This window comes from Arctopsyche grandis, chromosome 6, assembly GCF_051622035.1.
Source record: "Arctopsyche grandis isolate Sample6627 chromosome 6, ASM5162203v2, whole genome shotgun sequence".
In the NCBI taxonomy this organism is placed as follows: domain Eukaryota; kingdom Metazoa; phylum Arthropoda; class Insecta; order Trichoptera; family Hydropsychidae; genus Arctopsyche; species Arctopsyche grandis.
Genome location: NC_135360.1, coordinates 10798540 through 10825733, shown reverse-complemented (window position 1 = coordinate 10825733; position 27194 = coordinate 10798540). Strand labels below are relative to the sequence as shown.

Here is a 27194-nt window from a genome sequence, read left to right as displayed (position 1 = left end):
AGGACATTTGGTCATTGAGGTCATCCCACTATTAACGCGAAAAGGTTTTCGCTTCATAACGAAGGTACATACATAGATAATTTGTATTTTTCTGCAAGATTACTCAAGTTTTCCACTGATTATAAATCATTACGTATGAAATATGTAACTGAATAATATAAGTACTTATTTATTTAAATTATTGTTTGCGTTTCGTTTATTTTATTATGATACGCATATCCCATTATATGGAGAAATGGACAACTTTTAAATGTTTTTTTTTTTTTTTTTGGGTAATTATCAATGAAACTGCACGTGGATCTGAAATAAAAGTAATGTTGCCTGTTCGTGTGCGTGTATGTACATATGTACATACATATACATGTGTGTGTTCCGTTACATTCCAGTTTTATGGGTAAGTATGTACCTACTTTCTGCGATAACGTGTGTCCACGCTGGGCTGGCGCAAAAGTCGATATCCTGCCGGACATGGGATGGGAGGTCCTTCCCCTCTCTACTATTCCTGACCTCACAATATCACCTCTTGAAGCTCCCTCAATAAGCTTTCATCAAAATAAACACGAAAAAACGATTGTATTACATATTTGCTTGCTTTTGCTACATAATACATTCACTTGTAATTAAAATTCCTTTATTATCAACCTTATCGTATTTAAATACCCACTAAAATGATTTTCGTATACATTTACGTAAATATGAAAAAATGTAAATAAACAATGAAACAGACATCTAACCGTTTTCATTTCACTATCTAACCGCAATATTAAAAAACCGAACAAAAAAAATGAATTATTTTATTATTTAGTATGTGGTAAAAAATAAATAAAAAGTTAACAAAATAATTCACCATCATAATAGTATTAAAGTATTATCATTATTTATAAACATTTTTTTGTTAATATTTTATTGTTATTAAACATTTTTTCGTATATGTACATAAATATAAATAAATTCTATTAAAAAAAAACGATGCTTTTATTATATTAAATAAATAATGAAGACGACGTGAAAATGCATGAAAATAGTAGCCAGATCACGTGTTTGGCACAAAGAGAAGGAAAAGCGTCCACGTTCAGAAAGAAAACCCTTCGTATTTTCTTTCGTTTAATTAATTATAAGCGTATAATTTATGATTATATAAGTACAATCCAATTAATACAAATATTTTTTGAGCAAAAAGAGCATTTAAAATAACTGCAATAGCAGTAAAAATCAAATTAGAGTTTTTGATCAGTTTTCCTAGGAAAATTATTATTTAAATACAAATTATGAGGATTTTTAATTGAAATATGAGAGCTTCAATGTTTTCTAAAAGATCTTTAGCACATTTGATTCTTTAAAACGTCCTAATTGTATTTATAAAAATGTTTACCCCGTTATTAAGTAATTCGAAATAAGGTATTTGAAATTTTTACAGAACTTACTTGCTTATCAAAACTATCATTGGACTTGAAAAACTTAAATATCTATATTTTAAACCGTTTTAATTGTAAATTTAAAATAAAACAAATTCAAAGTATTTTATTTAGCAATTTTATCTATTAAAAAAAACTATAATTTTCAATTGCAAATTTATTGATTAGCGCACTAACGATTATTTTCTATTTAGTGTAATAAAATAATGCAAGCAAAAACAAGTATAATTTATTTCACACATAGCAAAATCCCAACATTCGTAAATGATAATGTGGAGCAAATGAATGGCTATAAACAATGCGTTTTAATTATCACTTTTTACACGCGGTTCAATGTCAACATTACAATTGTTTCAAATAAATAATTCACACAAGTTGGCGCGAGTATGGCTAATGACCCAGCGCCATTATAACTTCTACAAAAAAAAAGTCACAATGATCCCATACACTACGTAATTTATTTTACTAGTAAATTTTTGTCGATTGTTCAAAATATCGCACTTAAGAACTGTTTCAATACGATTGTCAAAAATACAAATATAGCTACCACATGACGATTTTAATAATACGATTTTGCAATGACAAAAATATATATAAAAACAAAAGTATGGTGTCCAAAATTGCACAAGATGGGAATAATTCGTGTCAGTTCAGTATTAAGAATGTAAATAAAAAACCCACTCAAGAATGTTTAGAATGCTTTTTAGAAAATTCGCTAGAATCGACTGTTTTTTTTTTCAACGTATTGAAGCTGGTTCGGCAATAATTCCGCAAAAAGTGATCTCACGCACGTCGCTAAAATCTAAATCTGGGACCAAAAAACTCGATCTGGCACCAAAAAAATCGAAAGCTAGATATTCCGTATTCACGATCATCGTGCGTGTGATCGTTATTTGCGCAATAAGGGCGAAAACGGAGATGAACGGAACGGCATGCGGTCAAAAAAGGACGTTCCCAGTTTATTGTCAAATCATATGATCTTATTATTTCGACAAGTTTCTCCTACATTTCTTCAAATATGGGATTTGCCGTTATTAATCACTATCACCAAACACACTTCAGGGGGTGATTTTGGAACGACGTGCCTTGAATATGTACTAGGCGTGCCACATTTTTTTCGCATATATAAAAATATCTAAAAAACCGTGTGTCACGTTCTTTTCTGTGTGATTTCGCCCTAATCCGTTTATCATTGAAGCTATGAAACTGAAACAGTTCTAGTTTTAATGAAAGCAAACATTTTTCAATAAATTACTATTTCAGAAATATGGATCTTAGATTAAACTCGTAGTCATTTATTAAATGAAAACTTTTAAGTAATTTTGACTAAATGTCGTTTACATTTTTTTAATTTTTACTATCATTTTATGTATATTACCTGTTTCTTACTTTTTCACATTTGATAGTATCGCATACTTACATAATCTTATCCATTGTTTCACGACCATAATAAATATATTCTTCACTGATGCAGATCTGGCAATTTCACGATCAAAATCCTCTCGTTCACGATGAACATACTTACATATAATACATACTTACTTACAGTGGCTAATTGTTTCGAAACCACAACGCACAGCGTACACAACTAACACGGTGTAGGGACACGTGCCGTCGTTTGTTTGCGTGGGAGAGGGACGGGCTAGAGGGCATATGGCATAGGGTAGTAGTGATGTCGGCAGTGGGACGGGGATGCGGAGCGTGCGCCGGCCGCACTAGTTCGCAAGTAAAAAATCGTAGGAAAAAAGTGTGGCAACACCGGCTGGCTAAAAAAGCTGCGGAGTTGGTCGGGCCGGGTGCGCTGGACATCGACTCGCGGCCCGCAGACATGCATATTGATTTTTGGCGGGGAGCGCCCCCCCGCCCGCCGCCGCGCTAACGCCCCCCGCAACCCCCCACCCGCGCCCCGCACCCCCATGACGGCCGCACGGAGCGCCCCCGCACTCGCCCGCACCCCCGCGCCCCGCTGACCGCCCCGCCCGACATGGAGGGCGCGCGCACGTGAGTACCCGCACACGCACACGCACACACACTCACCCACACTCTCACCCACACTCGCGCGCTCGCCTCCAGCCCCACGAGCCGAGCGTGCGCCCCGCCGACCCCCTCCACTCGCCCGCCCGCCCTGTGTTTACAATCGATGAAGTAGTCTCGCACGCCCCCTTCCCCCCGCCCCGCCCCGCTCCCGCCCCCGCCATCGCCATCGCCATCGCCATCGCTCTGCTCTACGTAATCGTGATGTTTACACGAGCCGCGACATGAGGACCGCGACATATTCGCTCCTTCACCGCTCCTTCACCGCTCCTTCACCGCTTGTCCCACTGTCCCACTGTCCCACTTGTCACCTCTCCGATCTTCGATTGTTTATTTACGTGTGTTCGCTCGAGCCTAGTCCTTCGATGGCCGCTTCGGGTGAGCTCTTCCAAGCTCACCTGTCAATTTTCGTGTTGTGTGCTCGCTCTTCTATGCTATACTTCGCTATGGATTTTTGTCGTGCCAAACAGCTGATTGATTGATCGCGATACGGTTCGATTCGTTTGTTTATCGAACGCTTTTTTTCAAATATCTGCATTAATAAACAAATGACGGTCTTTTTTTTTCGAATTATATTATATTTTTCTCTAATACAGATTTTTATTTACGCCAAACGTATTTGAAATATGTGATTAAAGAATAGACTGCTTACTAATTTTTGACATTTATCTGCAGATTGTGCGTCCCCGGTTTATATGATGCCATTTTTGATATTAGAATGAACGTGTGATGTACATTTTTGATCTAGAAATTGACCTTGTCTACTCCATATTGATTTGTTTGCGTTGTATAAAATGCAAGTGATGTTCTTTTGTTTCTATTTATTTGAAAATTTTATTGAATAAATATTTCTTTTCATACATTATATAAAGCTAAGGCTTTATGCTAATATATGTATCTCAATATCAAAAGAATTCTAATTCCTTTCATAAAAACACTGAAAAATCTATACATTTTATAATATGGTCTAGTCTATGATTTGAGTATTGACTATTATTATTTTTGTCCGCGTACAGTTGAGCATCCGAAGCTAGTGTTTGAAAATTGCCTACATCTCCTCCTCATTTTCACTATTTCATATTGTTATCTGTTTATCATTCAAAACACGTTCTCTATTTCTCTTATGTTCTAAACTCGTGTGTTCGGTATTATATTAACATAGTGCAAGGATGTCTGAAAAATTCCATGCTGTTAGATAACCTCCGTCGAAGTCATGATGCAAGTTTGCTACAGTGTGGATGTAAAAATGAATTCAATGTATGAATAGAATCAAATGTACTGTCTGTACTCGGTGTTTTGTTGCGGATTGTTATTGCAAATCGCTTTGTTTATTTTTATTAATATGTTACTGTTATAATAGTTTCAGAACGTCATATCATCGCCAAGTGTGCATGAAAAAATATATTTATGGGTTTAAATTAAAAAAAAAAAACTGTTTATTTTAACCAAATTTTGTTTATTTATGTAAATAAAAAAAGCATGTTATATTATATAAACAAAAAAGTGCCATGAATTAACCATATCTCTCGTTTGTAAAATGATACTATCAACATTACAGTAGTGATATCGATTGTGTAAATCATACTTGTTTACAAATGAATCAATATGTATTGATTTTTTTTTTATGAATTTAACATGTCGTTGTAAATATTTGGCGAGACAATTTTGATTTATACGCGGCAGTGTAACGTTACAGTTTAATATTTAAAAATTAAAGATTAAATATTCAGTTTTGAAGTAAAGCTTATTGGCTTAATGCCATCGGAAAGGTGAGACGGCCAGATGGAAACTCCCTCAACTATTTTTAGTGTTTTTCACGCATTATGTGCATCTCCTGAAATTATTCTTAATTTAATGTAATTGATCTCATTGCGAAAATTTATCAGGTTTTGCAAGTGATAATGAGAGAGATGAAATGAAATAAAAATTGAAAAACTCATACAAATGATATATTTTTTTAAAAATTTAAGATCTATTCTTCAATTTGATTGTTGTTTACATCCTATAGTTTGACAGTACTGAGATTTTCATTATCCGAAAAAAAAATTAAAATAAATTATGAATTTAAAATAATGTCAATTTATTCTTTATCGCTTAATCCTTCTCACAATTATGTCAAAAATTGGTTAGTTCTGTGCTTATTATGTTAAAAGAAAGCTGATGGATAGTCTTTACAATTACTGACTTATATTACAATTTCAATTATTGAAATCAGTTTCCAAACTGATTTTGACCTTGTCTTGCATACTTTGGACTTTGTTCCCTTCTTTGGACTTTACAAGTGTAGAAGTTTTTATGGGATAAACCTAAGATATGCCATATCATATCATACGCCGGTGTTTCTAAGAGTGAAAACTCACGCTTTTAATTTAACGCAATCGTATTAATTTGTAAGCAGCGAAAGCTCAATGCGACAAAACCAATATTTTATTATAAATAAATATGATCCTTTCAATTTCTTTGAACACAATATGTGTAATCTAAAAACTGAGTTAACCGTTTGCGGTCGATTATCAATGCAAAAATGCCAGCAATCAGCTGGTTTGGTTAAGGTTTTGCCGTCTGGCATTGCATGTTACAAGTCAGAATAACATCAGCGTGAGGTTTTCGTTCCATTTTATCACAGATAAAGCGAACGGACGTGGATCTGCTTAACAGAACCAAACCACACGCATACATTATGACATCTACACACGGCACAAATTTGCTTTTAATAAACGAAAAGATCCATGAAATTACACTCGCCAAAATATTACTTTTGTGGGTAGTAATTCAATGACTATAACAGGTAGGATCTGATAATGAACCAGTATATTAATTTACATACATATTTTAATTCGAAATATATTGACATGGAAAGCTAATTATTTTGTCTTGTAATAAAATATACCTACATAGTTTAAAAATTGAAATTTAATACACATCAATTATTCAGACCAAAACGGTTAAGATTATCCGAATAACAAACAATCTAGATTAAAGAAGAGGGAAAAATATTAAATATTATTTATTCATTTAACAATGGACCATTTATTGGCTGTCCAGAGGATCTCTTTAGAATAAATACACTACGACTTATTCGTTTTGTGTTTTTTTTTTTTTTTTTTTTTACATATTTTACGCTTTGAACTGTCATCCTCAGACACTAGACAAAATTTTGGCATAATTCCTTATTTTTACCAGCCTCTTATTTTGCTAGTTAAAACTATTTGTCTTGTTCAACCCTGATAACCGAGGTTCTACTGTAACACCAAATTAATATTCCATTCTTTAATTTGCCAAATGATAAATATACAAAATAAGTGACACATTGCTTCTTATTGTATTTTATTTTTCATTTTTATTATTGCTTTATTTGGATAATATAATATCAAATTATTATTTATAAAAATAATCAATTTAATAATTTAATTCTAATTTGCAGATTTATAGGTGCTATTTTAAAAGTTAGTCGAGGTTTCTTTGATTTTATCCGACAACAACATCTCATACAAAATGCTTCTACTGTATATTAAAACCTAATCCCGCACACCGTATTGATGCATCTTTAATTTAATCATTTTATTACTTCAATACTTTATCTTCAAAATGATTTGTAATCATTCCTCTTTGTTTTGAACAATATTCAATTGTCGGCAGTTAATCTTTTGGCCACCATTCGAGTACTTCCCTTGTCTATTCTGCTAGTCATATAATGTAACCTCTCATCTCTGTGATTGAACACTGTTATTACAACATATAATATTTGGAAATAAAATATATTTTGTACCTCCACTCTGTCAACCAATGGGTTTTGCAGTATTTATTTTGTTCAAAATTTATCAGGTTTCGTGAAACCTGTTGTTCAATGTGTTTTCAAAAGTAATGGAATATTATCGAGAAAAGATTAATGCTAAATAGTAGCATGCTCTTAGAGGATCTTGAATGTTAACATGCTCATTTATTATCCCCGAAACTTCTACTAAAGGCAAAGGTTATAGATCATAGAAGGTCATAGATTATGATAAAAATTGGACCCGATGAGAAACCCTTTGAAGATCATGTGTAAAAAATCAGGTTGTCAAGAATGTTTCAATGTTATAATGATACAGAATCATGATGAAAAAATATTTTTTGTAACTATTATACATACAGTATGTATTTAAAACTGTTGTCATGAGAATTAGTTGACATCTAAAGAAGAGAAAGAGAAGAAAAAGGATTAAAGCTGTGGAGTCGGAGTTGTTAAAAATTCAACTGCGACTCAATTTGTTCTTGACTCTCCGAGTACGGACACCAGGGTGCGGATCAACTTAGCTTTTTCCAATTTTTCAACTGCATTCAGCCACTTTGACTAAAAAACATTTGCGAGTCTCCTGACACAGTCCTCCAACATCCACTGTCAAGGAAGTACTCTACCGGCATTATTCTTTCTCTTTACAAACAAGCTTTCGACGATTGATCAGTCGAGTTGTTGTTTCAATCGTCGGTTGTATACTCGATTGTACCTAATTCCCCCTTGCACAATTTGATTGACGTCAATTCTCTGGCCCAACAATGTATGTAAGAAACGAATGGTTGTCGAACCGATTTCCATATTAGATGTTGACTTTCTTTCGACAAGACAGACATTAGAACTTCGTTTCATGTTTTCTTGCGCACAGCCTCCCTGCTGCCAAGATCCTGAAAACATCCATATTCCGTAGATTGTAGAGCGAATAAACTAATTTTATATGTATATATTTTGTTTTAACAAAAAAATGTCTTCAGATAATTGTAATTTTTTTATTGCGTCTCTTTTGCTCTGTGGACCTGGAGCGATTCTGTGACGTCACTAGCGAAATTGTAAATAAATAAAAAATATAGAACATTAAAAAAAAACAAATTAATCACATCAGCTCATTATATATAAGCGCCATTTTGTCTTATTACTCCAAATTAAACCGATTAGAAAACAAATGAAATTTTACATTTTTTTTACAACCGGACTCAGATAGTCAGAGTTGGATTGTGTGTTCGACAATTTCACATCTATGTAGATAGTAAATGAAGGAATTGATGTGTGATGGTGATGATATGAGACGAGGTGAAGAATATGAGATGAGGCTATGAGGCAGTTTGGCCAGAAGAGCGCGCCTCGCGGCCAGAGTCGTCGCGCGCTGCACTATTTCGGTCAGCCGCCTCCCTATTTATACAACACACTCGTTTCGTGTGTCTGTCAATGTGTGAGCGTTTCGGTACGTACATATGTGTATTCTCGCAATCGTACGTGTGCGCCTGTGTAGCCGTAGCTGTAGCGTGATATATTGTATGGCCGTGTGTGTGTGTGTGTGTGTGTGTGATGTGCACATGCACTCGAGTGTGCGTTCGCGTTTGCGTGTGCGTATTGCAACGCAGAGAGCGCCTCGCACACCTGCACTTGTGCAAGTGCACTTCGGTTCAGTGCTCGCTCCCGCTCTATGCAGAGATGTCGCGCGACCCCCACTCTTGGTGAGGTTATGTTCTTGCGGTTTGACACTTGCCAAATGTCATGTGACACTCTGGCGTCTCCGGCTCCGTGCTGTCTCTCCCGTGGCTCCCGTTGCCGTTGCATCGCTCGAGATGCGCTCTAACAAAGGATGGGGACGTTTGTCAGTGCTTTTGAGTGTGACGAGGAAAAAATATTGATTTATTTGTTCGAGTCGGGTTCTGTTTGTTTCATTGGACGGTCTGTGGTGGGGTTTTTTTTTAATCAGAGTCATTACTGCTTTATCACCATCTTCAATCTAGGTTCTGCAAACGTTCTCAAGTGCCCGAACTCAAATATGAGAAAATATTGTTGATGAGTTTATTTATTTATTTAATTACATTTTTAAAATCCTTTCTTTTAACAATCTTTCTGTCAGGCGACGACATACTGATGCTATATTCTTCTTTAAGCTCATAAATGGTTTCCTTGATTGTTCTGATTTACTGAATAAGGTTAATTTCAGAATCCCAGTTCGGTACTCTAGACGCGTTGCACTCTTTTCACTTGATCCTTTCAATACTAATTCCCAAAAATATTTTTATCTGCAGCGCGTTTATCGTATGTTTAACGGAGAGCTGAATGAGGTTGATCTATTTGGTATTTCCCTACATCAATTCAGGTCTAACATCAAGAGAATCTTGACCGATTGATTCATTTCTTCTCCTATTCTATTTTTCCAATATTTCCAATATTTTTATACTTTAGTTTAGTTATGTAATGTGCTATTTAATCATATTATAGCTTTCATTCTTTTCCTTTTCATTTGTTTATTTTGTATTTACCTTTTTCATTTGTTTTATATTTGTAAATTTCAATTTCTTCGTATATTCTATTTTATAACCTTTTCCAAATATTTTAATACTATAGTTTAATTATGCAATGTTCTACATATTTTGTCATGCCTTTATTCTTTACTTTTTAATTTGTTTTCCTTATATTTATCTTTTTCATTTTTGTAAAAATCTATTATTGGACTCGGATGTTACATATATTATTTATTTACTATTTGTTTTTTTATACATATCTATGTACATCCTGTCTGTTGATTTTTCAATTAATAAAATAAAAAATAAATAAATAAATAAAAAATAATTCAAACGTACAAGCATGAGGAAAAAACTACAATGAAATGAATTAAGTTTATAGCATGATTGCTAGCATTTAATAATAGAATGTACTATGCAGTGGCGTAGCGAAGGAGGGGGGGTCCAGGGGGTCTGGACCCCCCCTTGGCGGAGTGCAGTCGGTGGCAAAATATCCCACTCCTGTCGCAATTGATCGTTTGTACCATTTTTGGATAGTTTTCTATCCCAAATCCATGACAGATTTTTAGGACGTAAACATATACTTGAAAATTTCCAATGTTTGCTTCCTGATGGAAAAAGCTCTCAACCATCAAGTGTTTTAAAAAATAAGATAAAGACTTCGAGGGAAATTTACAACCAAGATATATTTTGTGGGCCTTGCGTTCTAACTGGAGAGTTGGAAATGTGGTGGCAATATATAAGTACTAGTGAAAATCGACCAAAAAACGCACTAGCTGCAATTGCAATTTGCAATCCTTCAATATTTACATACCTCTAAAAATTCTAGCAACACTTCCGGTGACAACAGCCACAAGTGAACGGAGCTTCTCCACACTACGATGACTAAAAACATATTTAAGAAATACGATGTCGGAAAATCGACTAAATGGACTTGCTTTATTAGATATTCATAGGGATATAAATTTTAGTGCAGAAAAAATATTAGATAAATACGCGAAGATTGGATCTGTGAATTTCGTACTTTTTTAAAGTATTCATTATTTTTATTTTAAGTTTATTAAGTTTATTACTTATTTACTTTATTTTTATATGTTGTGATATTATATTAATTAAATATAAATTATCTTGCCTTTTTTCCTGTCAAAACCCCCCCTAGACAAAATCCTGGCTACGCCACTGGTACTATGTGTTTAAATACATACACATAGTACACAAAAAAAGACAATTGTTAAGTAGAAAGACAATTTATCTGTGTCTTTAATTTAGCTCTGAAAGTAAATGTAAAGGTGCGTTTTTATACTGTCGTGAAGGACACAAGTCTTGGCAATTGCATTGTTATATTGTTGTCATACACTGTATTGATTTAGTATTTATGATCTTAACACTGAAGTTTATCTCCCCTAAAACAGATGTGTTTAAAATTCTATACCTCAGTTTAAGATCATAAATTGTTCTTCGACACGACAAACTAGTTAATTTGAATTGTTAAAGTCAACATGTAACTAATTAAGTAACAAATTGTGTGATGTTGATTTGGCAAATAATTTTACGTTCTTTAAAAACATTTCTTCATGAGTACATTTAAATAAAACATTTTTAGCGTACGGTTAGAAGGGTTTCGTTACAAATATGAATAGTACTGATTGAGTAGATATTTCTATACATGTAGTATAAAAGAGCACAATAGTATTGTGTTATCTTGTTTCGAGTCATTATCCTCTGTGCAGAGGGTCGTGATCTCATTGTCTCATTGCTAGTCTCCATCTTTCTCGACATTCAGCTAGCCTAATGGCTTTAGTTATAGAAGAGCCATTAGCGACTTGGACCTGTCTGGTCCATCGAATACACCTTCCCCAAGTCCAGTCACAATTAGTCTTTCCAAACTATCTGGATCTCTTCTATCTATGTATATGTTCGAAGAAGCCGGAAATTTTACTATGAAGATGTCTTGTCTTCTTATTGAAGTAATTTATCGTCTAGTAGCCCGCGCTCATCATTATCATCATAAATGGAATACTTGTTGGAGTGGAATTAATGATCTACTCCCTACCACTTGGGCCTCGCTGGGATGTGTTTACATATATGCCATAAAATAAATAAATAATATTAGTGCAATATGCAAATTACAGCTGAACTACCTCTGGACAGAATGAAGTACACAGTAGCCTTCATAAGGGAACTAATAATGTGGCATTGATGATATACTATACAATATAAATGAGGATGACTAGTTGATTTTTATCTCAGACAAACTGGTTTAATTTATTTGCTGAAGTTTTTTAATAGAATGTCATTGTATTCCTCAAATGTATGTTAATATAAATAGTGACTTTCTGGCCGTATTTTGAATGGAATTTTTACATTGTTCGTATTGGTGGAGTCTATGAATATGAATACAGCATGTGTGTGTGGTGTAATTTGAATACCCCTGATGTACAACGATGACTAAATTAAACGTAGCGCAGTTGTAGATACGATGCAAATTATCTTCGACAAACGTTGTGTCGTATTGTTTATCGTTTTTTGCTTATTTTTAGATTTCCTTTCGTTTTTATGTTACGCTTTGTAATTTAACGTTACGTTTTTTGATGTTTTCAGAGGCGTGCCCCTTCAGGGAGATGCGAGACCGCAGGATGTCCAGGACGACGGTTACGAGACTAGTGGCGATGGCGTTCAGCAGAAATCGTTGGAAGCGGAACCGCAGCCTGCCGAAATCAAACAACCTTCCCCGGCACCCGAGTGCGAGGCAGAACCCAGCCCCAAGTCTGCAGAGCAGTGCTCTCCCAAGGAGGTTCCCCAAGAGCCTGCCGCGCCTGTGGAAGACAAAATAAGTGATAAAAGTGAATCTGACGTGTCCGTAGCAAACATGGGTGATACCGAGACGGTTGCTTGTGAAAGTGAAACGGATAATAAGTGTGATGTGACAGTAGATACAGAAGTGAAAGATTGTGCAGACAAGGCGATGGAGAATCAGGACGAGACCGATCTCCCTTTCCCCGATGCAATGGAAAGAGATGGAGAAACTAGAATGGACGGTTTGAATTCGGCGTCAAACTCACCTAAAAGATTAAACGAACCTTCAAACGCAGATGAATCCAGCGTGTCAAGAGATAACTTACCATCGTCTCCATGTCCGTCAAACTCGAGGTCTAATTCATCGTTGGGAGTTCCTCGACAGCAGAATCTTCCTTTCGATAGCGGCGAAGCAGTGCAAGGCCACATGCTTCCGCTGCATCAGGAGGACAGTTCTTCCCAGTCGCAATCGTACCCTCCCAATCCTAACATTGGAAGGGGCGATCAAATGAATCCATATGATTTAAAAAACAGATTACCTCAGCCGTACATGCAAGTGAGAGGGCCGGAAATGCCGTTTGGCGGCATTAAAAGAGAGCCTTATGACATGAGTGCAACTGGTCACGATCCTTACAATCATTTCAAAAGGGACGATCCATATTGTAGAGATATGGATCCATACGCCCGATACAAACGTCCTGAGGAGATGTTTATGAATAATTATAAAGATGAAATGCAGTATGGTGGATTTGGTGGAATAAAGCGAGATCAAAATCCGTATGCTATGAAATGCGACCCTTACATGCAACACACGTTTGCCGGTGGTGTTAAAAGGGAGCACGATCCTGATATGCTTTCATATAACGGAATTAAAAGAGAGTGCTCGGAAGATCCGTATAGTTTTGTAGATGAAGAAGCGGCAATGTGTGCTATGCTCGGACAAGGTAATCCAGGAATGCTGCCTCCCGGAGGAAACCATATTCAGAATGATATGATGGTATCGCAACACATGATGCCGACTGCGCCCAAAAAGCGAGGGAGAAAGAAGAAAATAAAGGATGAATGGTTTGTATTTACATTTATGCTTTTAATAATTTTTCATTAGCAGATTTTTTTCTCAATTTCATCTTCATCGTTATTGTGATTTAGATTAGTTAATTTTCTTCAGTAAGTGAAGTTTATTTTGATTTTTAATATTCTAGTTTGGATATAAAACAAGAAGGATTGGATAATGTCCCAATTATGGCGTTAGCAAAACCTGTTAAAGAGCGTAAAAAGCACGATCGTTTTAATGGGATGTCTGAAGAAGAAGTTTGCCGTCGTACATTACCTGATCATCTTGCTCAAAATTTAGATATCATCATTGTGAGTATGGTTCAATTTCATGTTGATGTAGAAACAAAATTTTTATTATTATTTTTTAACATAATTCGAACGGTTGTTTTTGTGTGAAATTATAAATTTTCTCTCAATTTCAGATTGGCATAAATCCCGGTCTTTTTGCTGCTTATAAAGGACACCATTATGCTGGTCCCGGAAATCATTTTTGGAAGTGTTTGTATTTGTCTGGTCTAACCCAGGAACAGATGAGCGCTGATGAGGATTATAAGGTTATTTGAATATATTCTTATTTGATGTGTAATAATATATATGTACTTGTATGAAACTAATCCATTATTTGTTATTTAGCTATTACATTTTGGTATCGGATTTACTAATATGGTTCAACGAGCGACAAAAGGTTCTGCTGATTTAACTCGCAAAGAAATTAAAGAAGGAAGTCAAGTATTACTGGAAAAATTACAAACGTTTCGACCTAAAATAGCAGTTTTCAATGGAAAATTGATATATGAAGTCTTCTCTGGCAAAAAAGATTTCTGTTTCGGACGTCAACCTGATACCGTACATGGAACTAACACTGTAAGTCGAAATACATGCATACCTATTGTATAGTAATAATTTATTATGTAATTGTTTTTAAATCAACTAATATTTATATATTTTTATTAGTACATGTGGGTAATGCCATCATCCAGTGCAAGATGTGCCCAGTTGCCTCGTGCTGCCGATAAGGTCCCATTCTATTCAGCATTGCGTCGTTTCCGAGATTATTTGAATGGAGCATTGGCTCATGTAGATGATTCAGAGCTGGTATTCCCAGATACGACTTGCAGACGAGCACAAGAAGATCAAGAAATAAGGAGGTTGTTAATAATGCAATATTAAGTTATTTTAATTATTTATATAGATTTTATCAACTCGAAGTTGCCAATAAAAAAAAAGTAAAAATTCCAGATTAATCGGTCCCGACCTGCCTTGTGAAACTATGGTTTTGGAGGATGGTACAGAGGTTCCTGTTAAGAAAAAAAGAGGAAGGCCAAAGAAGATTAAACTTGAAAATGGAGAAGTGGCTCCTCCAACTCCTCGAACTCCTCGTGCTCCCAAACAGCCACAACCAGACTGTTTAAATGGCGAACAGCCAGCTAAAAAGAAAAGAGGACGACCTAAGAAAGTTCGACCAGAAGAACAGCAATATCTTGCACAGCAGCAGCAACAACAGCAGCAACAACAACAACAACAACAACAACAACAACAACAACAACAACAACAACAACAACAACAACAACAACAACAGCAACAGCAACAGCAGCAGCAGCAGCAACAACAACAGCAACAACAGCAACAACAAACAACTCAGTCAAGTTTACCACAAGCATTACCTAACATGCCTTTAAATCAATCATTAAATCTATCACAACAAAGTATGGATAATCAATATCAACAAAATTTGCATTCTAATCGTGAATATTCTCAGTCGAATCTAAGTCATGAAAATCCAACACAATTAATGTATCCAAATAATTTGAATCAAACTGGAAATCAGTCGATGTCGTCAGGAGGAAATGTTCAAGGTCAATCACAAAATTTATCTGGTGTTCCTAGTGGGGCAGAAACATCTCCATATTTTCAAGGTGGACTTCAAAATAACAGTGTCAACTCAGGACCTATACAATCTCCGGGAATAGACAATCCCCAACCACTGGGAAATGTCACTCCAGGAACACCTGGAAATCTTGCAAATATGCAACGAGCTCAACCAGGCTACGGGCAATCACCTGGGCCATTTTCACAAAGTCCACGACCTCATGGTGTTGGATATGGATCTAGTCCAAGACCTGTTGGCTACTCTCAGAGCCCTCAACGTCATCAAGTAATGGCACCGACTTTTTCAAATAGTCCTGTTTCTGGACAGACTCCTCATCCGTATTCTCAATCTCCAGTACCTCAAAATCCTTCGCAATATTCTCAAAGTCCTCCATTGAGGCCCCATAGCCAAAATCATAATTATTCTCAAGCTAGTCCATTGCAAGGTCATTCTTACTCTAGATCGCCTGCTCCACAAAACAATACGCCTACATATTCTCAGCAGAGTCCTATGTTTGTTCAAAGTCCTGCTAATATGCCACATCCTTATCCGCAATCACCAGTACCACAAGGACAAGGATTTTCACAAAGTCCAGCATCGCAATCTTTAGCGTACGCTTGTAGGTCTCCTGCTTCCATAGGTCACTCTTTTAATCCACAATCTCCACTATCCCAAGGAGCATCATATCCTCAATTAAGTCCTGCTCAACAAGGAAATCCTCCCCACCCATACTCTCAGTCTCCTTTACCTCAAAATAATATTTATTCTCAGTCTCCAATTCCACCTTCACAATCATATCAACATAGTCCAATGCATTCAAGAAGTCATCCATATTCTCCTGTACCACTCCAGACTTCTCACAATCTCCCTCATCATCCTGTTTATGGTCAGAGTCCAATACATCAAAGCCAGTCGAGACACAATCCTGTGTATTCACATAGTCCTCCTCAAAATATGTCGATGAATCCATCAGGAAACAATATGTCACAATATCACACTGAATTGTCAAGTGAAATATCAGCTGCCATATCCTCGCCAGGACCTGCCAGCCCTAGTATAGGGCATATAGACTTTGAACCACCAATTTTGGATAACCAAATGCATGTACAGGAAAATGAAACTAATAGTTCTACTCGTAGTGTTAGTCAAAGAACAAGTCCAGGTGGTGATCAAATGTCGGCGAACGATTTGAGACAGAATAATCAATCAATTAATCCTGAAGCCGCTCTCACCGCGATGGGAGACGTCAGTCACGCATCGTCACACGACAGCAACGACTTAATGGACACTTGTGCTAATCCGTTACTCCAAATGTCTTCAAATCGTCAGCACAGTTCGCAAAATCGACACTCTGCATTAAACCTAATTGGGCCATCATCATCATCGAACACATCATCGCCAATACCCACCACAATGGATTCATCTAAAGGAAATTTAGATTTAAGCAGAAATTATGGAAACTCCATGTATAATAATCAACCCAATTCAAACGAAGCGCAATCGCCTGTTTCGAACGAACCGAGACTCGGCTTTCAAGTGCCGACCCCCAGTGGATCTGCTAATTCTTCGTATGGAACTGCGACACCAGTTGCTGCAGATCTGTCAAATGTTCCCAGAAATTCTCCCCGCGATGTTGACAATGCCAGCGTTGCTAGCATTTCAAGTCAACACGAAAGATTAGGCGTCGGACCTGGAGGATATTCAATTAGCAACTATTCGGGTGATCCGGGGGGTAGCCCTCGTCAAGGCGAAGGATCAGGAATTTTATCACATCATGCCTCTTCCATGTATGGCAATCCGTTCAACAGGTATGTATAATTTGATTAAGTGATGACTCGTGTATTGGGATTGTTTTTATTTGATAGTTTTATTTTTTGATTTTATAGAATGGGATCAACGCCTCCATCTCATCATCCTTTATCGGTTGGGGGCAGTCAGCCATCTCCCTTCTCATCACAGTCGGGAGGCGGTGCTTTCAGAGGCTTGCCATTGGATGGAGGACAAGGATCACCGCAGTCAATATCGGCGCAGGGTTCTAATGGTTAATGTTTTAAACGATTAATAGTTTCATCATATTTGTATTTTAAACTTTGAAAACTTGAAATAATATAAAAATAAATTTTCCAGTTCAACCGGTTGATTATGGGTCTCCAGTGAAATCCTCCCCCACTTCAACTAAACAGCAAGACGTCTCTTCTAAGAGCCTATCGGGCCTCGAGTCACTCGTCGATCAGATACCATCAATAGCAGATGGGGGACCAGCTCTGTCGTCGGAGGTAGCGCCACATGCAGGACCTGCACCCGTTCCTACTCTCGAAAACCCCTATGCTGCTCATGCCCCGCCCTTATATAGCCCATATTCACCATATCAACCTACACCATATGGTCCACCACCGGTTTCCAACAATGGGTATTCATCGGCACTAGCTGCGGGCAGCTTTGTTGGATATCCTGGTAGTCCTTATGGCCAACTGATGCGACCCACCCCGGGATATTTGCCCGAAGCCCTGTCGGCGTATCATCCCCATTCGGGTTATCCTGGCCTTCCAGCGCAACAATACGGACCTGGTGGGGGCTACCCTCCCACCGCACCTCCCCCAAACTATTCGGCGTACTATAACGGATACGGGCCAGCATCGATTCAAAACGCAGCTAACATGCCAACGTATCTCAGTTCTCACGTTCTCGATCATATTCATAAAAATGCAGCAGCAGATGCATCATCAGTGAGTTTTGGAGGATTTTGTTAATTCGGAAATTGTATTAGGATTTTAATACACAGTGAATTAATTTATAATAGTATTTTTGTCAATATATAATAATAATAAATTGTTCTAGGGTAACTAATTAAAATCATAAATCAAAATATTAATTTAATTCAAATATGTTATTTAAAGTGGACTTGTATGGACGATTTATAATTTACAGACACCTTAATGCGTCGCGTACGTGTTAATATATAACAATTAATATTAGCGGTGTTTTTTAATTTTCCAAGCAAATATTGTTAATCTCAAATATGTCCAATTTTATAACTTCTTTCGAGTTAAGTTTTTTGTTTCAGTTGTTTTTCTAATCTTAAAAACATCTGAGTGAAATGGCTGTATTGATGTTGAAACTAGTCGAATTGAATTGTTTTTTTTTATTTTTTATTTTGGTTATTTACTGTTGAAATTTTAAATCTAAAATCTTAAAAATGCATTTTCGACCGTATTTTGATTATTCGTGAAGGTACATGCACTTTGAAAAAGGATTTTGCCTTCGAAAATTTTTCAACTCTATTATAGTAATTATATATATATATATATATATCCCCAGATGAGGTGTACAAATACTCTTTTAATAAATTAGTAGTGAAATTTTATGAATACATATATTTATTTATATATGTATGATTGCATACACTTGAAATTTGATAAATGTAATTTAGCGTAATAGTAATATCGAATTTTATAAAGGAACGGTGGTTTTCGCCGTAACTTTACTGATTTGATCGTTTATTTACTACAAAATATAGTTACCAACATCTTAGTTACATTTATCTAATTTTATGTGTATTTATAGATATTGATTAAATTTCATAAAAAATATTTTGGGGCCTCTATAGACTGCCTGACCATTGAGAATATGGTATCTTGTCGGTAGCGGTGTAGTTCGGAGTTTGTCATGTAAGACTTTGGATTGCTGTTTTGAATCGGATCAATCTTTTTTGCGTCTCGAATATTATTTTGTCAGTATTATACAATTTTGTGAATCTTTTTAACCCCACACTACTGAAAACTATCAAATTCTAATCTAATGATGTTAAATGTATTACGATTGGTTAATTTGAGTGAATTAACAACTTTCTATTGCGATTTTAGTCATTTTAAGGCCTTATTTAGCATACGTAATATGAAATTGGTTGTTTTAATTCACACATAGTTGATTTAGAAAATGTTTTAACATATTATATTTGCACTATACTACATTTATAATCTCTTATTTAGTATTTTCTTAGTGATCAATTTTTATTTAATCAAATGAGTGTATTGCAACTTAACGTGTGCGTATATAGGGGCTCTTTTAAAAATTATTTTAAATCAATGTAACAGGGTATTTAAATTTTTTGTAGACTTAAGTCTTGTATATAAAATACACACATTTACATATAATTCAACATTATTCATCTCAATTTAAGGATGCTTTAATTTCGTAATCTGTTTTTTTTATTTTTTTCGATCTCTATATTTTCTTTCATTTTTAAGTGTATGGAATAAGCTTTTTTTTTAGATATATTTATGAATCAAATACATGCGGATTTAAAGCAATTCATTTTTTACTTTTTTGAAATTAAATCAACTTTTATTCCGTATCTCTTAAGGTTGCGTGAATGAACGTAATCACGTTGAAAGTTATATTATGATGTATTTCAATTGATTAATTTTTCTTAATATGTATACATCCTTGTTAGAATGCTTTGGTAATTGGTAATGCAGATTATTAATTTTGTGACGTTGTGAAGGTTTTAAGCTTTGAATATCGTTGTAAAAATACCGGAAAGTAGTGTTGTCTGTGAAGAATAGCCTTTTTGAGATACGTACATACTTTAAAAGATGTTAAAATGGAAATAATCTCATCGTTATGTGGGGTAATTTTGAGATTATGTTATTACGTATACACATTTTATGATCTTTTTTCGCGTTGATAGCAAATAGTGAGTGAATTTTTTTAAATGCAATATGTATTTGGTATTTTAAATATACATGTTGTTTTAGGGAATTATCGAATTATACACCAATTTACTTTACGCAATCAAATTGGCCAGTTTATTTTAATAGTGTAAAAGATACAATTTCAACACATTGACCGAACTGTCAACATAGTCACTTAATTTAGACTCTTTATTGTAATCTAATAATATAGTTAAATTTAATATATTCTTTTATTATTATAATATTATTATTGTCGTCGGCTAATCAAGTGTTTCGCTTCAGTTGTGCATTTCATCGTATTTAAAGTATCGTTCGAAACACTCGGATCGGAAAGTTTAATATATTTGTAATTTACATATTGCTTTTTTAGCAGGGCTAAGCATTGTTCGTTTTTTTTTCTATTTTATTCTTCGATATTCATTTGTCTTTTGAAATAAAAATCTATATTGATTTTTTTTAACGATTTAAAAAAAAATATTTAATATAACTCTCGTGCATCTATTGTGTTGACCGATGCACTAAAATTATTCTTGATCTCGTTTTTTTTATTACTAAATTTTCATTTGAAAGACCTTCATCAGTTCTGAAACTTATTTATTTATTTATTTATTATACATACATTTTTATTTTAAATTAAAATAACTGCATAAATAAACATATCCGGATACTGGCCAGATTAAGGTTTTTTTTTAATTTGCTTTTTCCGTTTCAATTGGAGATGAATCTGCATTTTTTCTCGAATTCATTGTTTTGGTTGAATTTCATAGACATAGATTGCCTATTTGTGCAAGTGAGTGTGTGTGTGTGCGTGCGCTTATGTGTGTTCCCCATGCATACATAAAAGTGTTCAAATTTGTATGTGGCATGTATGTTATAAACACTAATGGCGAGTTTATGTAGATGAATAATACAAAAATAAATAAAAGGGAAAAATCCCTGAACGAAATACGTAAAATGTGCGATAATTTCACTTTAAAATGAATGACGATATATATCTTAAATTTAAGAAATAATGCGTAAATGAAAATAATAATACTCTTGGATGCTATTTTTTCTATAAAGGAAACTCCAGTCTCTTGTGTGAAGATAAAAAAAACTAGCATTTTAATAATGAAATTTTAGAGGGAAAATTACTTAAAAGTCTTATGTGTCCATTTTAATATTATCAAATCATACATGTGTATGTGTATATACGTATATTTTGCAGCGTGATCCGTTTATCATATTTATTGAATAAGTGGATTTTCTACGCAAACACGGCGTGCTTACTCGACTGCATGCGTACGTTGTAAACGGATCACTGTGTATGAATATACATTGTGGAGTTTTAAGATGTAATACTTTTTTTTTTGTTTTTTTTTTTATTAAGGTGTATAAAATTGCATTTTTATGATTCTGTCGAGAGAGAGAGAAAAAAAAAACACGCATATATATAAATATATAATATATTACGTACGTGTTTATTGTGTACATTTATACCAATTTTAAGAGTGTACTTGATTAGCTTTTTTCGAAAATGATGGACACTTGGAGCGTTACATGTTTTAATGCCGACTAGGCGCGAGTGTTGATCGTTTCTAAATTATCTACTTTTTATAAATAAATGTTTACTACTTATTCAAAGTCAACGAAACTAGTGATATGTCACGATTGTAACTTTTGTTTTACTCTTCTTTTTTTTTGTTTTATTTTTTTTATATTACTTTTATATATATATATATATATATATATATATATATATATATATATATATATATATATATATATATATATATATATATATATATATATATATATATATATATATATATATATATATATATTGGTACCACTTTTTGCAGACTAGTTAATCAAAATATTTTATACATGTACATATATATATTATTATTATTATACATTTAATATATATTGAATTATAAAGTGTTTGTTGTATCGGCATACACGGACGCTCAATGGCGCATCGCGTATTTTTTTTTGTAAATAAGTAAAATTCTTTTGTTTTTGAAAAATTAAAACGTTTTCAGCCAGTGCTTGCCACGCCAACTACATACAAATATATATATATATATATATATATATATATATATATATATATATATATATATATATATATATATATATATTTATATATATTGTAACTGTGATTTTATGTTAATAATTTTTATTTAAAAAAATTGTATATTTCATTTGGATCACAAGGACTTGATATTTTCTATTATTTTTATTTCATAGTTGATAGTAATCTAGAGGTGATTTTTGTTTTAGTATTTATTTATTCAAAAAAAAAACAAATGAATTGAAATCATTCTCTTTTTAAATCTATACTATTTTCTTCTCAGTGACATTTTAAAAGGGACTAATTGTTCAGTTTTTATACAAAAATGAAACATGATTTATCGTTTTAACACCTGTATTAGTACTTATTGCACATACGGCTTAATGTATTGATCGTGGAAGCAATCGGTAGACATTGTAAAAAATGTCAATTATATATTATACTTATAAATTTCACACATACACACACACACACACACACACACACTCCATGGGTTGGAAATTAAAACGCTAAAAAAAAAAGATACACACTTACGTATACATATATAAAAAGTTATGATTATTGTTCATATAAATATAACTTATTGCTCAAATGTATGTATACAAATTATGAAGAGTATTTTGGTTCCTAAATGTAAAATGACTATCTTGCAATATTTTTAACTGTAAATCTATTAAATATGTATATGTATTGTGCTATTTGTTGTTAATTAATCTCCTTATGAAAATTTTCGTTTTTACCGTGACGTAAATGGGAAATGTTCACACGTCGACGATCTTGTTGATTTTTTTCATCTTTCTCATGTTAACGTCTTTCGTTAATAGGCTTAGATTATGTTCTATAATATAATATACTAGGCTTTTCTCTATGCATTTCTTTACTATGAACCCATATAGAGTTATCTGAATACTTTTACTTTCAGATTTGTCCTTATACACACCTTTTTACCATAACCACTTTTTTTTCCCTCCAAATTTAAATATATAATTTATTCATCAAAGGAATCTTTGATCACTTTTAATAAGATCATATTACAGACTTGATGTATTAGCATATTATGTACTTATGCTATGATATATCTGAGTTTTAGAGTTTATCTATATCCTCGAATATGTGTGTCGTACCTATACAATATCGTTTAAAATCCTTGGCTTGAATTCTCAGCATGATCACAAAATACTTATACGTATGAAGAAAATAAACTTGTGTTTTAAATATCGTAAAAATAGCATTGCATTATTTACATAGTCTTCCACGTTTTTACGGAATCAATTCCTACAACTCGTCACAAGTATGATGATGATGATAATGTATACTTACAGTTGACACTTTTTGTTTGAACGGAATGGTTTTACTATACTTGTTGAAGCCAGTATTTTGCATGTGACACTGAAATATTTAAATATAAGTGTTGTATTTTTATTATAGTTTTATTACATTTTTTTTTCTAGTTGCAATCTTTTTCTTTTTAAATAAATTTTTGAAGTATTTAAAAAAAAAATGGCCTAATAGTCTGAGATAATCTGATATAATAGAATATCGAAATATTTATTTTTATTTTACAGTCTTATATAGTCTTTTATTTGGCACAAATTATCTTATACGAGAATGCTTATAAATATTTTGTGAATATCGTTGTTTATATAAATTTTAAGTGTAGATTTTAAGTATTGTTTTATCATTTGTTAAAGCATTACATTTATTGAATTTAATATTTTATTAACCTTGTATGTGTTCAGCTTCGGCCATGTTTGGACTATGTTTAATTTTTCAAGTATTGGCGGGGCAAATAATTCGAGCGAACATTGAATATAAGACTAATCTCTCGCACCAACTTCCACAATCGGCGCCGTCTGCGAAAACATCTTGACAGTGTGTCACAATTTAAAATACGTAATATATAAGCGCAGGCGACGCTTCTTCGATACAAAACGAAGATATTTTTGTTGATTGTTTAGCAGAATGCATTTTTATTTGTTCACATAAATAGCATTTTGTTTCTTTTTCGTAAGTCACAAGTTACGTAAACTGTATATGGTATAAAATAAAGAAAAAAATATGAAGTTAAGTTTTAAGAATCTCAAATTTTGTTCTGATATGAAAGAACACTTACAATTAGTGACGTACTTATGTGCATTGATATGCAATGTGCATACACGGATACACACATTGACACATACATACACACCCAGAAGGCCCATATAATTTATATTTGTATTCATATACATAGTATATATATACGTGTATGCGAATACGAAGTAAAAAAAGAAATATATAAATTCAAGAGTACAAGATTTCCATTCAAAATGTATTAGCTCTTATAAATGTACCGATCGAAAATATACTATACATTAAATTTATGAAATATATGTACAGTTAGCGATAAGTATAGCTTAATGATGAGCTATGTTAGTTGTTGTATATTCTATATAAGTTATCTAAGGCTGTACGAAGAAAAAAAAATCGAATTGAGAAGTGAATGTGTTTGTATAGTGCCCGTTGTTCTATCCCCCCTCTCATTTGTATTTTGAAGATTTAATTTCCTTATGGTTTAACTTCTACATCTCACTATATTTACATTTATATATGTATAGATTAACATGGTTTCTATATGATAATTATATATTAATGATAATAAATAAATATTAATGAAATGTATGACGATGGTGGTTACTATATAATCTTTTTTTATAGTTAAGTGATGTAATATAAATTGACAAAAAATCTGTATGGAAAACTATGGCTAAATTAAAGTCATTTGTAATATGCCAAAAATCACTTTTTTTATTTTTCATACATCTGAAATTCCTCATAAATGTTACCTTGTACCGATCCTCTACAACTTACATTTAAATGGTATATAAAAAAAAGAATGATTTGTTGCTTACATATCTATATTATTATTAAATAAGATTTGAACACGTTAAAAGTAATACATTACAAATACGACTTAAATCTACAGTGCTTAATGCTAGATTCTATCTAGCGATTCGAGCATGATTATGCTATTTCCTCGGATTACCTGAAACATAAATGAAAATAATTAAACAATATTGAAGTTATAATTGTTATTCTCTCGAAGATGATAATGAAACTCACCACCATTCCAATGGTGTTTTTCTGTCCGTCTTTGCATTCTTCTACCGTTTCATCTAATACCAAATTCATAAATGGATCGAAGCCACGGAGGATGCCGCTGACTGCTCGACCACCATTTAATTTCAAGGACATCTTTTTGTCCATGAATCTGAAATTAAAATGACACAAGGAATGAATGTGAGCTCTAAAATGATTGACAAATTGTGAAACTTACTTAACCTAAAAATATTTAACAATGCACTTATTATTTGAATATACTACGAAATACTAAGAAGGCCACACTTTATGCAATGAATTATGTTTGAAATCATATTTTAAAAGAAAGCGTTGAACAAATTCACTATATCATATATCGTAATTTGGTAACGCACACAGTACGTATTTGAAACAATTGCATTAAGAACTTTCATGGGTGTAAATCGAATTAATATATATTGTAAAGTGAATATATACGTTAAACGAGTATTATTAAAAATAATATATACTTTTTGAGTTCTGGGGGATGAGCTTTCGACATTTTGCCGGCAAACGAGACAGATCAGCGTGCAAACCAGAAGCGTCAGTGACGGAAGTGTTGCCATACGAAAAAATAGATGCTAGTGCTAGCAGTAGTAAATTTTTTTAAAAACATTTATCTTATATCAAATATTTCATATTTAGGTAAGAATCGTGAGTTCACATAAAAGTCAATTTCCTTTTTGAGTTTTGTATGCAAATAACGTGCTTGGTAACACAAATAAATAGAACGGCCAGTCATGTTAGGGTGTAATACTATATAAAAGTGTGCAAATGTTTAAGCTCAACAATAGATATTGAAGACATAACTAAAGAATATGCTCATAATTAGGGCTGGCCTATTCTAATATATGACATACTAAAGTATTGGAAAAAGACTTGTTCTCTGTTAAAATTTGCACAATATTTATGTTGATGTAATATTGCCATTGAATAAAAAGTAGAATACTATTTTCAAGAAGAAGCAAGTGATACGACTTTCGTCTTCGGACCTCAGGTACCTGATACGATAATTTATTATTGTATGTATTTGTATTTTATACAAACAATTATGTGAATAAATTTCTTTTTCTTCGAATTTATTTCTTTCCTTCACTTTGCATCCGCTGGTCCAAGTTGGCTGGCTCTGTTCATACTTTGATAGCAATGAGTGCTATTTTCATTATCTACTACTATACGGACGCCAGGGGTTCTCAATCGAGAGCCACCTGATGTTGTGATGTGTAGCGTTCGTGGTAAAGCGCGGTGTGGTTTCCTCCAAGGGGCCTGCGGATCGTCGTCTGCGGTCTGGTCTCTGCTGATGGATGCTCTGCTCTCTGTCTCCCTCTCTCGTACTGTGTGCGTGTGTACGCACAATGTGTAAAGTAGGAAAAAAGGGCGGGAGATTATATGTAATCAAAAACAGGTCGTTAAGCTGTATATGATAAACTGTATTTTTATATAAATTATACAGAGAGCAAGCAGGGGGGAAGGGGGGGGGGGGTTCGAATACAAATAGTAGCGCGTGTTGTGCGGTTATGCACCAAGCACGCGTGTCTGAGTTGTCTGCCTTCAGGACGAAGGCAGACCAGGCTTCCTTAGTGCACACCGGACGGATACTGGAGCTGGTCTCCAAGTATCGTCAAACATCACCAGTCCCGAGCTGGTGATTCGGTGGCAAGGACGCGAGCCGCGAAAACACACACTGTTTACGCGGCGGCAGTTGTAGTGAGAGTCAGGTCGTGCTGACCAGGGTGGCCAGCACCAAAAAAAACATCGGCCAGATCGTGGGTCGTAAGGCCACGAAAGCCGACCATCAAAAAATCGGTCTGAACAACTACATATACCAAAATCTTGTCGAATAATCTGTTAAATTGGATACAAACTACCAACTTACTGTCAAGTTCGTCATTACTCATATACTAATT

The 27194-nt window shown here is 34.0% G+C and overlaps 2 protein-coding genes across 2 annotated transcripts; one reads left to right on the top strand and one right to left on the bottom strand.

The window, feature by feature from the left end:
• The first annotated feature begins 3151 nt into the window (after positions 1-3151).
• Tdg (Thymine DNA glycosylase) lies at positions 3152-18173 on the top strand. Its single transcript, XM_077431876.1, has 9 exons — positions 3152-3416; positions 12303-13562; positions 13700-13862; positions 13976-14107; positions 14187-14417; positions 14508-14701; positions 14793-17231; positions 17310-17464; positions 17551-18173. Exons 1-9 carry the CDS (start codon positions 3400-3402, stop codon positions 18171-18173), a joined length of 5214 nt encoding a protein of 1737 aa, XP_077288002.1. The 5' UTR covers positions 3152-3399.
• Positions 18174-24935: 6762 nt separating this feature from the next.
• SNRPG (small nuclear ribonucleoprotein G) lies at positions 24936-25863 on the bottom strand. The gene is made up of 3 exons (XM_077432176.1): positions 25758-25863; positions 25273-25420; positions 24936-25195 (listed from the first exon to the last, which is right to left on the bottom strand). Exons 1-3 carry the CDS (start codon positions 25787-25789, stop codon positions 25145-25147), a joined length of 231 nt encoding a protein of 76 aa, XP_077288302.1. The 5' UTR covers positions 25790-25863; the 3' UTR covers positions 24936-25144.
• Positions 25864-27194: the final 1331 nt, after the last annotated feature.